Below are 14,720 nucleotides of genomic sequence, written 5' to 3'. Positions count from 1 at the left end.
GCACCGAGCACATGTCTTTCTGGGGTGACAAAGGAGAGGAGGGGGTTTTAAATTGCCCTGCTCCAAATCTCCCCTCCATGAGAGATTTGGGTGAGGATTAGAAAACACAGTTACACCATGTGTCTGGGTAGAAAGATTTGTTTTAATGGACCCAAGAAAATACAATAAAGTAATCGATTTATGTGCGCGTACGGCAATTCCGTCCGGTGGGAGATAGCCAGGATCAGGAACCCCTTCTGAAAAGAGAGGAGACTGGCTCTGGCCACACACCCATGACCCGTGATTGTTCATGGCTGGTAATTGGTCCGTGGGCTCCTCGTTGACTTGGTGCACTTTCCAAAGTCTGCTCCGTGATATAAATAGGTATTTGGGAGGAGGAGAAGCAAGGGGAAAGCTCTTAAATGACATCCATCGAGAAGCGCTGAGTTAAACAAAGTAAGCAGGTTTCTTACTGCAGACCTTTTCAGAGCCTTGATTCTTCTAAGGGGCACTGTGACCCCTCTCCCCAAGATGGCTTACCCAAACACACTGGACGGCAGGCCCCCTTTTTCCGAGGAGTCCTGCGGGGTGGGCACACACCAGGAGGCACTGGCTTCGAAGGGAGAAACTCTCGCTCTTCATCCCTTTGGATTTCAGCCTCAGCCAAAAAGGGACACGGCCGGCTGCCGTCAGCATGGCTCAGAGGCAACAGGAGCTGGAACCTGGTCGTTATCCCGGCCTGCCCATTGTCGGACTCCTTCTGGGGCCATTTCAATAACGGCGGGAGCAAGACACACCCCAGGTGCCCATGGCCACAGCTGTGTCCTGGGGAAGCAGACCTTTGTCCCTCACCTGCAGGAACTCCCAGGCAGGCCAACAGCCAACCCCACCACCTGGCCTCAGGCAAAGTTACATGAGCCTTGGCCTTCCCAAGGCGCCAATCGCCACCCAGGAGGTGGCAAGGTAGGCAGGTTTCTTACTGCAGACAAGAGAGTTACGCCAGGTCCCATTTCTCCCTAAAACAAAGCATTCGCGGGCACCGGCCCGCCACCTCCCTTGGTTTAATTTCTCTTTCCCTTCCAGTCTTTTGCCTGCTCTACCAGCATGCAGAGTCGTTTCTGATTTCTTATATTTGGGGCAATTTCTCCGCAGAGACCACACACACACACAAAAATGCAGGCCTGACCGCCACAAGCTGCCCACAGAGCCACCAACAGGCCTCTCTCTGTTCTGGGCACATCCAAATGCCATTTTTAGGAATCCCAAGTTCACTTTTTTTTTCCCCTTTCTGATTTCACTGCTAGTTCTTTCGTGATTATTATTTCATGTGATATGTGCTCTGAATGCTAGAAATGACATAAAATTGCGATGCTTTTACGCGGGCAAGTTCTCATCCCTAGTCAGATATTAAAATGTAGTCACTTAATAAAAAATTACACGAAAGAGGGAAATGAAGACAGTTCAAGCAAGCCCGTGGAGGAAAAAAAGCACATTTTAAATTTGAAAGTGAAACATAAAAAGAACAACTGAGAACCATCCTACGAATGACAAAGAACTACACACAGAGTTCTATGGGGTAAAGGGCAGTGGTTTTCAACCCAATGGTATTTTTGGGTCAGGTCTCACAAAATATGTATTTAGGAGGGGGAAGGCCACCAAAATAGCTCCCACAAAGGTCACCCGTGACCTCATGCTCATGGCCATGCCACCGACAGGGTTGACACCCCCGCCTCTGAGACACCTCCCTCACATTCACTGTTGTGAATGCTGGAGTCCCCCAGAGCTCAGTTCCAGACCCTTTTCCCGCTCACCCTCTCTCCCTTCCTCAGCACATCATCCATGACCACCGTGCCATGACCATTGGCCAGCGGTGTCTCTGCCCTACGCTCCTGGGCCACAGAAACAAGGGCTTGAGCCCTCCCCATCTCAGCAGACCCCCCCCCCCCCCCCGCTCCCCCTCAATTCATCAGCTGCACAAACCTGGTTCCCTCCCTCCCCACACGCCACTATCCAATCCACACACAACCCCGGTGATCTGCCTGCTCCAGTTCTTGTATCTCCCCATGTCCCCTCATCTCCACCACAATGCCACCACCCAAGCTTAACTGTCTACGAAGAGCTACTCCCAGTGTCCTAACTGAACCCACCCCGGCAAGGAGGAGACCATTCTCTAGCTTCTCCTCAAGGCTCTCCAATGGGTTTCCATGGAATTTAAGATGAGCACCCAAATCCTGAGCCTGGCCTGCTGGCTTCGCCCTGCGAGCCCCGGCGAGCTCTCCAGCCTCCTCGCACAGCACCCGATCCTCCGTCCTCTGTGGTCCAATCACAATGGCCCTCTTCCTGTTCCTCGAGGAAAACACGCTCCCTCCCAACCACGGCCTTTCTCCTCACCATTCCAGCCCCCACTCCCTCCGCTTTCCCAGTGCAAATACCACTTCTTTCGGGGCCACTGTCTGTTCCCGCTGCCGGGACCCCTCGCCCATGGTACTCCAGGGCGCTTACCTCCGGCATGTGACACCCGCTCTGTGTCTGTGTCCTCAGCTCGACTGTGAGCCTCACGTGACCAGGGACAGGACCTGTGCTGGTTCACTAAGGGGATCCATGAACATTACTGCCTAGGAGCCCTCAGAGATCTGTTCAAAGACACACTAATGACCGCCGGCCCCCTGATACTGGGTCTTGGATTCATGCAGGGAGAGAAAATGACCTACGAGAACTTGCCTCCTCTTGGGGGAGTGATCAAGTCAAGCATAGGACCACCTCCCCCGTCTCAGGCTCAGATTCACTTCAACTAATCTCCCTGGAAAGAACAGGATGGTCGCAGGCCAAAGAAAATAGTAGGAGGACAGAGGATCAAGAGAGGCGGGGGCAGGAGAGAAACTTTGTAAGAAAACAGAGGCCTCCAGACAGCAGCTCCCAGTTTTTCCTCCCAGTGTGAAGGTTTAAGCTGGTAAACATCCTCCGCCCTCCTCCCCCCGCCTCAGGGGAAAGGGCTGGCCCGTTCCATGTGCACAGCTGAGGCCAGTTCTGTGGGCTCACCCTCCCCGACCCCTGCCTCCACGTGTATCACCTCGGGCTTCCATTAACTGTCCCTTCTCTACTGGCACCTTTCAGCTTTTAAAGATGCTCAGATCTCCTCTTAAACCCCCCCCCCCACACACACACACAAAAAAACAACTCCCTTTTCCCTGTACTCTGTCTTAGCCACCATTCCCTCTCTCTCCTTCTAAATTTATTTACTTTCAAACCCATGGCAGGGGGCCCTCTGCCTGTTCCACCCCATGCAAATCGCTCTTGCAAGACTTAGTGGCCAAACCGGTGGGCCACCTGCCCAGGGGGTTCCTGCTTTTATGCTGTTTTCTAGTCTCTTCCCTGAGGTTCTGTAACACTGATGCTCTCTCCTTTCTCCCTGCTTTGTAAAAGTTCTTTCTAGTTCTTCTCTGGATCCTCTCCAGGATCTCAGTGTTCTCCACTCTGCCCTCTGCAAGCATGAGAGAGTTTTCACATCCCCAGTTCATCCCGTCCCGTGGCTTTGGCAGGTCAACTAGTGGCCCCTCAACGTGGGGTCCTCGGCTCACTGCTGGTCAATACACGTTTTAGTCCTGGCCCAGGACAAGGCAGGGACAGAGCGTTCGAGTAAGCATTTAGGCCCTTAGCTACTCAACACTGCTGCCATGTTTTTATTGTATTTTCCAAAAATATCACTCCTTAGTGGGTTGGCAAACAAACAAAACCTGGTCCTTTACCACAGACGATTTGAGAAACACCGGTCTAGACCTCGCAGTTTTTATTTTTTCAGTAATTCTGTTTACATTGGAAACGCAAGAGACACTACAATAACAAAGTAAAAACACTACCAACTTCTCTAAAACAAAGGAAGCCAACTAGTCAACCCAACAACAACAGAAGATCTTGTCTGTATTTCTACCAGGTAACAACGGGCTGATGGCGAGCAGGGGCTGCCCCCTGGAGATGGGCACGTGCCACTTCCTCGCTGTCATCACCTGCCTGGTCCCCTGTGGGCCTCTGAGTCTGCCCCTCAGGCAACTACAGCTCCATTCCTAGCCCGTTCCTGAGCTCCAGCCCAACAACCACAACTGCCTCCTGAATGTTCCCTTGAGTGCTCCACTGTCCTGAGTCCCAACATGTCCCTCCCCCATCTCATTATTGCTCTGCCCCCAATGGCTCCTCACGCTGGGTTCCCCATCCTCCAAATGGCCCGCCTCACAGACCAGCCACCTAAGTGTCACCTTGGGCTTCTCTCTCCCCTTTCATGACACCGAGCATTTAAAAAATATACACATTTTTATTCGTTTCAGAGAGGAAGGGAGAGGAAGAGAGAGAGAGAAATATCAACGATGAGAATCACAGATTGTTTGCCTCCTGCATGCCCCACACTGGGGATTGAGCCTGCAACCGGGCATGTGCCCTGATCGGGAATCAAACCGTGACCTTCTGGTTCACTGGCTGATGTTCAACCACTGAGCCACGCTGGCTGAGCAACAGAGTCTTAATGATTCTTCCTCTGTTTCTCTTTAATTTGTTCATCCACAAATATTTATTAAGTTCTGGAGACACAACAGCAAACAGGATACCGCATCCCCCAGCAGTGCCTCATGTCTCACCCTCAGCCTCCTCTCTGCCCAGCCCCCAGTCACATCCTTCCACACAGAGGGCACACTCATTCTAGAACGACACACCATTTTGCCTCCTCCCACTCCACCAGAGTTGCCTTTTAAAACTGTCACGATTCTCTTGGGTTGGGGAGAAGAGGGAGGGTGCAGCGGGGAAAGGGAAGCCTTTTATACATAATTTTCCTTTCACTCTGAATTTGCACTAATTAAATTAGATTCTCTGCACTGCACTTGTAGAAATGAGGCCCTGAATACTCAACAATCAGCCAGAAATTAATGATGAGTCATTTATCTACCACAGGCAGTTTCATAATCCTAGGGGGTGGGGATCTTTTGTTTCATTAAAAGGAGCCAATGAGATTTTTTTTTAAATCGGTCAGGTTCCTTTCTTTAGAGGCCAAGGTATAAGCAACATCATTTGGTTCTCTGCAGGGTAATGCATCTAGTTTAAGCCACACACTGACCCTCTAGTTCTGGCCATACAGCGGGACCTTCACAGGACAAGGCACGGGGTCAGCCTTGCCTCTCCTCAATTGTCTTCATTCTAAAGGCTCCGTGGCCCAATGTGAGATAAAATAAACCTAGTTCCAGTAGATCATGGAGGTTAGTGCTAATCCCTCCATCAGAAAAGAGTGACTCTAAGGAGCTGAGGGCCTGAGGGCAAAGGCCTACTTGTCTGGCCTGGACAATGGCAGGGAGTGTGACCCTCTCCCATACCAGCTGTACAGGTTAATGTGGGTGTTTTTCAATAGATGGAGTTACACATATGTTGATATACATGCAATTCGATATGTATGCTATTTTGTTGCATTGACCGCAAGCTTCAAAACTTCTTATGTAAAATTTGCTGAAGATGTTAACATCATAGATACTTTTACGCTTAAAAATGTCGAATTTCGTGCCAGAAAAAGAGCATCTGCAGGAAGTTTTAATTCATTATTTTGAATAAAAGTGCTGCTGAAAGTTATCATATATTTTGGGAAGCTTATGGTGAACATCTCCATCTCAAGATACTTGTGAACGCTGGTTTAAAGGCTTTAAAAGTGAGGATTTCGATGTGAAAGACAAAAAAATGTCCAGGTCAACCGAAAAAGTTTGATGACCAATAATTACAAGCATTATTGGATGAAGATGCATGTCAAACTCAAAAACAACTTGCAGAAAGATTAAATGTTGCTCAGCAAACAATTTCTGATGGTTTACAAGCAATGGGAAAGATTTTAAAGGAAGGAAAATGGGTGCCACATCAACTGAACGAAAGACAAATGGAAAACCGAAAAGTCATCAGTAAAATGTTGCTTCAACGGCATGAAGGAAAGTCTTTTTTGCATCGAATTGTGACTGGCGATGAAAAGTGGATTTATTTTGAGAATCCCAAAGGCACAAAATCATGGGTTGATCCAGGTCAACCATCAACATTGACTGCAAGGCCAAATTGCTTTGGAAAGAAGACAATGCTCTGTGTTTGGTGATTGGAAGGTGTGGTATAGTATGAGCTTCTAAAACCAGATGAAACCATTAATACTGATCACTACCGACAACAAATAATCAATTTGAACCACACTTTGATTGTGAAACGACCAGAATGGGCCAGAAGACATGGCAAATTAATTTTGCTTCATGATGATGCACCATCACACACTTCAAAACCAGTTAAAGACACGTTAAAAGATCTTGCCTGGGAAGTATTAACCCACCCGCCTTATTCACCAGACCTTGCTCCTTCAGATTACCACTTGTTCCGATCCATGGCACACGCACTTTCTGAGCAGCACTTCAAAACAAATGAAGTGGAAAACTGGGTCTCTGAATGGTTTGCCTCAAAACAAGAAAAGTTCTATTGGGACGGTATCCACAAATTACCTGAAAGGTGGGGAAATGTGTAGCTAGCGATGGACATTACTTTGAGTAAAGCGCTTTTGATGTTTCTCTTGAAATTATCATGTTTTCCTTGATTACAAAATCCGCATTATTAACTGGTACACCTGGTAAGCTACAGGCCTAGAGCCCCAGCCTCCATTGGGGGAGGTGCGCCAAAACCTGTCCCCACGCACCAGATACGGCTGCACCCCTCTGTCGCCCCTGCCCAACCCTGCCCTCTGGCTGGGACAGCACCGCTCTCAGTCCGAGAGCTGCACAGAAGAGGTGGCATGGCCCAACGGTCACAAGTGTGGCCTCTGGGTCAGGCAGGCTGGGTTCAAATCCCAGTCATGCCTTTCCCAGGTGTAACTTCGGGTAAACTGCATAACTTCTCTGTGCCTCAGGTCTGTTCACCTGTAAAATGGGGACACGTCTTTGGAGCAGTGAGATGAGGGTTAACCTTTTGCACTCGGATGTCTGAGTGTGACTCGATACGGTTAGCATCGAGATTAAAATGACTCTTTGAATGTATCAATACTTTGAAATATAAAAAAAATCCAAATAAATAAGTTTGTATGAAAAGAAACTCCAGTTTTTTATTCTACTGCCGCCCTTTGTAAAATCTGGGGTATTTAAAAAATTAAATCCCGAGTAGAATAAAGGAATCAAGAAAAAAGCAAGCGAGTACAAAGGGTTAAGAGTATAGTATATGTAAAGCCCTTTAAGACAGGGTCTGTCTGGCACATAGGGGGAATGCCTCTGTGGTGTAAGATCCCATTTAAAATTCAAATAAACCTATACATACATAAATATGGGCCAGCAGCATATAATACAGCCAGAGAGACCAATCTTTTTTTTGGGGGGGGGGGGTGGATGGGGGTCCGGGGCAGGTTCTGTATTCCTGGAATTGAAGACTCTGGAGTCTAGGGCTCTAAGTCATTTCCTGCCTAGTTCACCTAAGCCGGCTTGAGTAGGACTCTTGTTTCATGTAATCGAAGGAACCCTGCCCAGCTTCCTCCTCCCTTTGTCATCTCCCACTCCAGCCACATAGGACCTGACTTTCTCAGCCTTGAACCTTTGGCTCATGCTCCTGTCCATACCAGGAACAGCACTGTCCACCTCACCCCTCCATCTTCACAAGGGTCTGTCCCTCCCTTTTCGGAGTCCTCATCCTGTAACACATCTCTATAAAACCTTTCCCTGGCTGCCCAGCCACAGAACCTTCCTGCTCCCTCCAAGCCCAGTTACTGCCTGCAGGTCCTCCCCCCTCCCCCGCCCCCCTTGGAAGGACCTGCCCAGGCTCCATCCCTCAGCTGTCTCAGCCCCTGGGGCAAAGCCCTCACCTCCTCTGAGCTGACCAGTGGATTCCACCTGTTTAAAAGGGAAATACCACTACCAGTGGAGCCTCCTGAATTACCGTGAAGCACAAACCAGAAAATGTGTGCAATGACTGAAAACTGTAAAGTGCTTTCCAAACATGTAAGCCCTTCCCCGAGATGCTCCGAAGAATGCAAAGTAACCTGAAGATGAACCGGTAGGCTCTTTCTTCCCTGCCACTCTGTCTCCTTCACAATCCCCTGGGAAAGTCCAAGGGGCCCCCAAACCCACCAGCCATGCAAGACAGGCTCCAGGAGTACCTGGCGGCTGAACCTCTGTCTCCAGGGAACAGAGACGGAACCTCGCTCCCACAGCCTCGCAAACTCTTCCTCCCTCGAGCATTCGGATGGAGGACTTGGAAAACAGTCTCTCCCAGTCTGCTCATAAATCTGAATTTCAAATGCTCTGTGGTCCATAATAAATAATTTACATAAGGGGCCGGTTGGATGGAGCACAGCAGGATACAAGAGGGAAAATCAGAATGCAGTAGCCCAGATTTAATTTGACTGGCCAAAGCGCGCAGAGAAACCCTCAGACCACACTGAAAGGAAATAGAGCATCTTTTTACATCTCCCTTCGCCCTCTGTGAGAAATCATGATGGGGAGGGGCTGTAAATTATGGCATCTTTAGCTCATTTTGCACGACACAGACACAAAACGACTTTATTTTTCCTAATTACGGAAAAGAATGAAATCGCCGGACCCTCCTCCTAACCACGTTCTCTACCCAAAGGTTCTAATTTAAAAACATTTGGTGGGAAAAACCATACGGGGGCATTGTCCTTAAGAAAAAAAGATTCGCATCACTTGGAGCTTAATTCTAATAGGCAGAGAGGAACAGAAGCTTCTCCTGCGTGATGGTACAATGACAAAATGAGTTAATTACCAACTCATCGCAAGACAGATGTACTTGTCATAGGAACAGGAGCCATTATTTCACACAAAATAATGACCCAGATAAAAAGTAATGACTGCAAGCTGTAGCCGCCAGGGACACAGCTTCATCTTGGCCTGAGTGAATGGCCATTAACAAGTGCCACCCCATATACATACACGGGGACCAAGCTTTTCATTACATGTGTATTTATTGAAAACACACAAATGGGTTTTAGTATTATTTCTTCCCAGGAAGCTCCCGTAGTCTCCTACCTGTGTGATGACAGAAAAATTTACACTTGTGTGAAATTCTGCCATCAGTTGGAACAGCTGTTGACCCCGCAGAGGGGCTTCAGTTCCCCTCTGTTCTCTGCACACACACACACACAGGTGGTGTTTTCTCCCGAAATCCTGTCCAACAACAGAAAAGAGGAGCCGAGGAAAGGGGGGGGGCAGTTCCATCCATTGGTCCCTCTTCTCCTGGTTGCCATGGCCACCGGCCTAGAAACTAAAGCCACAGCCAGCACTGACAGCCGGAAATGCCGGATACCTCCAGGTCCAGCCCTCGGTCACGGGAGTGCAGGGGTGAATGGTTTTCGCAGCCTCAGCACACCTGAGCTCTCCACGGCGGGAAACTGTACCTGCACCCTGCTGACCGTGACCAGGAACCACCTCTCTCTGGAGAGGAGCAGAGGCGAGAGCCTCCAGCACACACGACTGGAGATAAACCTGGGTAAGAAACCTCAGGGCTCCCCCAGTGTGCAAGGTGTCCAGTCTGTCTGGACCCAATGATTTTTATTGAAAAACCGGGTGCACGGCAGGTGAAAGGTGACGCCGTGGGCTGTAAAGTGTCCACTTTTTGGCCCTAGCCGGGCAGCTCAGTTGGTTAGAGCGTCGTTCTGACACGCCGAGGTTTCAGGTTCCATCTCCGGTCAAGAAGATACAGGCAACCAATGAATGCATCAACAAGTGGAACAACAAATGAATGTTTCTCTCTCTCTCTCTCTCAAATCAATAAAAAGTTTAAAGTGTATAATTTTTAAAATGCTGAAAACAAACAGAATGAATGAGCTAGTGTCAATGACTGATTTAACTAATTATGAAACAAACCATCAGATCCTGATGTACACACACACACACTCTCTCTCTCTCTCACAACACACACACACTCTCTCTCTCTCTCTCTCTCTCTCTCTCTCTCTCTCTCTCTCTCTCTCACACACACACACACACACACACACACACAACCAGTGTGTGTGGGGAAAAGAGTGGTGGGATAAGAGTAAACGTTTTAAATAAACACTGGCTTGTCCTTCAAACCATAACTCTGAGGTTATCTCCTCCTCTGCTGGATGGATGTTCATCTACACTTCCGACGCTATAGATACACAGCATCCGACTGCCGGCTAATCAGGCCACTGTCTCCTTAAGTCCTGAGATGGGTACATGCAACAGGTCAGCCACACAATGATCAGGTTTGCTTAAGACAAAAGCACTAAATCCCATGTTTTTAGAAGAGCATATATGACAGTGTGGCCAGAGCCTCATGCTTCCTTTTCCCCACTTATCCTCAAATATTCCACGCATCTGAGTCTTAATTACAAAACCAAGCCTAAAACTATTTCCCCCCCAGTACTCAGGTCATGGGGTAAATTCCGCCTCTCGGGTGTCCCTGCCCAAGTTTCTTAAAACATTTTACTTGAAACCATCCAGAGAAGATGGCCCTGTTTATACAGACAGCTACATGAGTTCCACAAACACTTGTGTTCTCAGGCAGATGTGTGGGTGAACACAAATGGCTTTCCCCCCATTTCTTAATAATCTGAATTTTACCAGAGTAAAATTACCGGAAATTTTGACCTGAGAGATCATCTGATTCCTAGTCTACAGTCTAAGCCCCTGCCATACGTGAGTGGTTATTCCTGGGGCCTTGTAAAGCCTGAACACTCAATAAAGGTTGAAGGCGGGGAGGCAGGAAGGGAACAACAGGAATCACTGGGTGTTTAAAGGGACAATCTAATTATTTCACTCCGCTGCAACATTCCTCTCAACAGCCTCCCACTGCTTTTACTGCCCAGTCCTGGCCCCTTCTCCCACCCCTGACACACATTCCCTTTCTTCCCCAAGGTCCTCTGATCTTTGGAAGCCCCTCGGCTCCCTCCTGCCTCAGGCTCTCACACTTGTTGCTTCCTCTGTTTGGAGGGCTCCCCAGGCTGCCCAGCCCCATCACCAGATAACCCCTCCTCATCCTTCTGTCACAGCTCGGGTACCTCCTGATGCCTCTATAGACCACACCATGTGGCTTGTTGTGAGAACAGCAGGGCAGGGGCCACACCTATTTGGGTCTCTGTATCCAAGCACCGAGGACTATTTCTAGCCCAAAGTTAGAAATGGCCAACACACAGTTATTGATGAATTCCCTAGTTGACTGATTGGATCTCACACAAATCATATCACCTCTACAGGGTGTGGAACTGTCAATTCTTGTGGAAGACTGGGGAATGGAGAACAAGGTAAGCATTAAGCAATGAACTGAGCCCCATTTGGGCAAGGGCATGCCTTCTGCAGTCAACGTCATCATATTAAAATCAAGTGGACCCTGCAATTAGGCGGCAAACCTCTCATGGCATGAAGAGGCATTCAAAACCAGACACATTTCTGGGCAGAGACAGAATCCCCGCAATTAGGTAACTTTCCCTGGTACGACTGCATGCCCGTGGCCACGGGACTCTGGCATGCTCCCCCTCCAGGAAGGGAAAGGGCTGGTGGCAATGAAGAACCACAGGACGAGGGGAATGTGGGATCTGGGAGGGTCCCATCACCTTGAGGATTTGAGGGGAGTCCTGGCAGTGGGGCCCCAGGCCTGTCAGCTGTTAACATCACTCCAGCCTTAAAAGACAGGGTCCCGGGTCCTGCCAGGCTGGGGGCAGGGGAGGAGCCGCATTGTTCCAGACCAGAGTCAACTTCAGCCTGAGCCCTGTGGGGAGGGGGCTGCACCCCTGTGGGGCTGCTCAAAGGCCCAGCCTTCGGAGTATGGCTGACCTGCCCCAAGCCAGCCCCTGCCTGTTCCTTCAGGGGAGAACCTGTTCAATGGCATTCTCAATGCAGGGCTCACCTTTTTAAAGAACTCTGGGATGATTTTTTGGTCTGTCAGGTGAATTAAGGAGGAACAGCAATCTAATTCCAAGACGTAGCCTTCATTGTGCAGATCAGATTTCTGAGATCTGAAGAGAGAGGGGAAAACAGATATGCAACGATTATAATTTTGCACAGTATTAAAAAAATGGAGGTGTTTAATAAAACTCAAAATTATTTTCTGAAAGCAAATGCCAAAAAGGCAGTGCTGAAAAATAATTTATGGTAAACAACTCAAACAATATAGAGAGATCTACATCATGCAAAAAAACCTCCCACACAAATCATCAAGTAAAAAGACATCCTTCTAGAATGATGGGGTTAGCACAATATGGCTTATACATTAAACACCACCACACACACACACACACACACACACACACACACACACTCCAGTAATGTATCTTTAATGCATTAGCTGTATCTCTAATTTTTTTTTTTTTACTTTTTCTGAAGAGAATACATTCACATATTCATCACTTACAAGACTTTAAATGGCTCAATCCCTACAGAAGACAATCTGGCAAAATCTATCAAAATTAAAGTTGCAGTAAGAAAAGACCGTAAGGCAACTAGAGCAGAAATTCTGGGAAAAGAGTGGAGGGCTGAGGTAAACACCTGCAGCCTTCGGGTCAGGGTCAGAGGCGCCCCTACCCCTGCCCCACACAGGTGGTGGGGCTGCCTCCCCCTTTCCCACCAGATGGACATGCACATGACACAATGCTATGCACATGCAGAACCAGAGGCAAGTGGTCACCGGGACACCCCGCCGCCGCAGCCATTGCTTTCAGGGCTTCTGTAGGACACTACCTTGGGTCTGAAGAGCTCCTGGAAGCCCCGTGGCTGCCAGAATTGAAGGTGATTCCTGCAACAGGAAGTGGGACTGTAGCTAAGGGACAGAACGTGCTCTTTCTTCCTGGGGAGCGGGACTTATAGACGAAGCCTGGGCTCTGTCCAGGACTCACACCACAGGCACAGCCACTCTCCGCCGGTGGAGGGGATGACAAGCCCCCTTACTAGGCGCTCCACCGAAGAGGGACCCACGCCAGCCCTGTGAGTGCAGGTGTAGCCAGAAAATTCTTTAAAAAGTGGGCACTGTCCCACCCAACTCCACCAAAATAGTTTCCGCATGAATATTTGCTATAATCATTTTTAAAATGAATTTCTAAGATTCTTGTATCTCAAACAAGCAATTTATGCTACTATTAACCATCTGGGCATGACTTACATGAAACTCAAAAGTGAAAATATTAAAGAGGATTTGGTTTCCCCCAGGTGTGCAACTGTGATTGGGTAAGCAAGCCTCAACAGCATATTTTGGCTTTATTTTTCCTTCTAACCTATCCTTTCACGAGTAGGGACTGAGGCACACACTTCTGAAATATAAAAGAATACACTGATTCCAAACTGCTCAACCGGGATGAACTAAACCAAAAGAATAAGCCAATTCTGCACCCCACCCTTCGTGCCTAAAAATTTCATCAGAGATTAGATTCATGTTCTCATCCGCCCGCTACTGTTTTATTCCCCTCCCCCCCTCCACAAACAAAAGACATATGAAGAAGAACTACGGGCAGAAGATTCCAGACTTTTGAAAGAGAAGACTTGGTCATGGCATACCGTCATGTTTTGTGTGGGTCTCAGACAACAAAGATAGGCGTGGGAGGAGGAGTGTTCACAGATGTGAAACCCCAGCTGCTCTGTCACATGGAGACTAATGCCAGACTGGATGAGGTTATTTATAAATACCCATTGAGATTCGAAATGATTAGGCTGAAAAATAGTAATCATCAAGTCAACACTGTATTTACTGGGTTAAACACCCATACAATGAATGGAGGCAAGAAGAGTCTGGCTCTGAGCAATTCACACCCGGATTCGTAAGAGATCACCTTTAGGGCAGGATCTAATGACTACCACCTTGGCTTCTGGAACAAGAGGTTCTATGCAAAGAAACACAGCTCTGGTTCATCCTGTCACGATAATTAACCCAGCTACTGAACTGAAAGAAGTATCAAAGATCAACAAAAATCAGCATTATTACAAATTTTCTAGGTGAAACGTGAAAAACCACATCTCGGTCCGTCGTCTCTTGGTAAAGCAAATCGAATGCATCTTGGAGGCAAAGATGAGCAACTAATAAGTCTCCTCTTGCCTTTAGGAATGACCTCCACAATGTGAAATGAAAGGATAGTAACACTGAAGAGTGAAGGGGAGAAGAGGGCCAAGACTCCCAAGTCCTCTGAGGACGGGTATTGGTTGCCCGAGCCTTCGAAGTCAGCACTCCGTGAGGGTGCTGGGCCAGAGCCGGTTGGGGGCACAGTCACACAGAAATCCTCCCCCTGCCACGGAGCCTATGAAAAACGGTATCAAATACACATGCCAAGGACTGCCTGTGGGGCTGCCAGAGGGAGTTTCCAGGCTCCTCAGCACTGGGAGTTGGTAGTATTGGTTACTGTGGTGAACATACCCTAAGGCAGTGGTCGGCAAACTCATTGGTCAACAGAGCCAAGTATCAACAGTACAGCGATTGAAATTTCTTTTGAGAGCCACATTTTTTAAACTTAAACTTCTTCTAACGCCACTTCTTCAAAATAGACTCGCCCAGGCCGTGGTATTTTGTGGAAGAGCCACACTCCAGGGGCCAAAGAGCCGCATGTGGCTCGCGAGCCGCCGTTTGCCGACCACGTCCCTAAGGTGACCCCCAAGTGATCTCCACCTCCTGGAGTTCAAGGCTTTGTATAATTCTTCCCATTAAGTGAGGGCAGGACCTGGGACTTGCTTCCAAACAGCAGAACACGGCAAAGGGGATGGGATGTCACGCCCATGGTTACGTTACGCTGTAAGACTGGAGCTAGA

The 14,720-nt window shown here is 48.4% G+C and overlaps 1 protein-coding gene across 1 annotated transcript in view; it reads right to left on the bottom strand.

The window, feature by feature from the left end:
• RFTN1 (raftlin, lipid raft linker 1) overlaps positions 1–14,720 on the bottom strand; it is a 173,851-nt gene that overhangs the window by 71,902 nt on the left and 87,229 nt on the right. Inside the window, exon 4 of the mRNA XM_079794541.1 lies at positions 11,842–11,950. Within this exon, the coding sequence (XP_079650667.1) occupies positions 11,842–11,950 (109 nt within the window). The remainder of the gene's footprint in view (positions 1–11,841; positions 11,951–14,720) is intronic.

This window comes from Cnephaeus nilssonii (assembly GCF_951640355.1).
Source record: "Cnephaeus nilssonii genome assembly, chromosome: 17".
Lineage (NCBI taxonomy): Eukaryota > Metazoa > Chordata > Mammalia > Chiroptera > Vespertilionidae > Cnephaeus > Cnephaeus nilssonii.
Note: the sequence above shows the minus strand (reverse complement) of the source record. Positions and strands in the feature narration are given on the sequence as shown.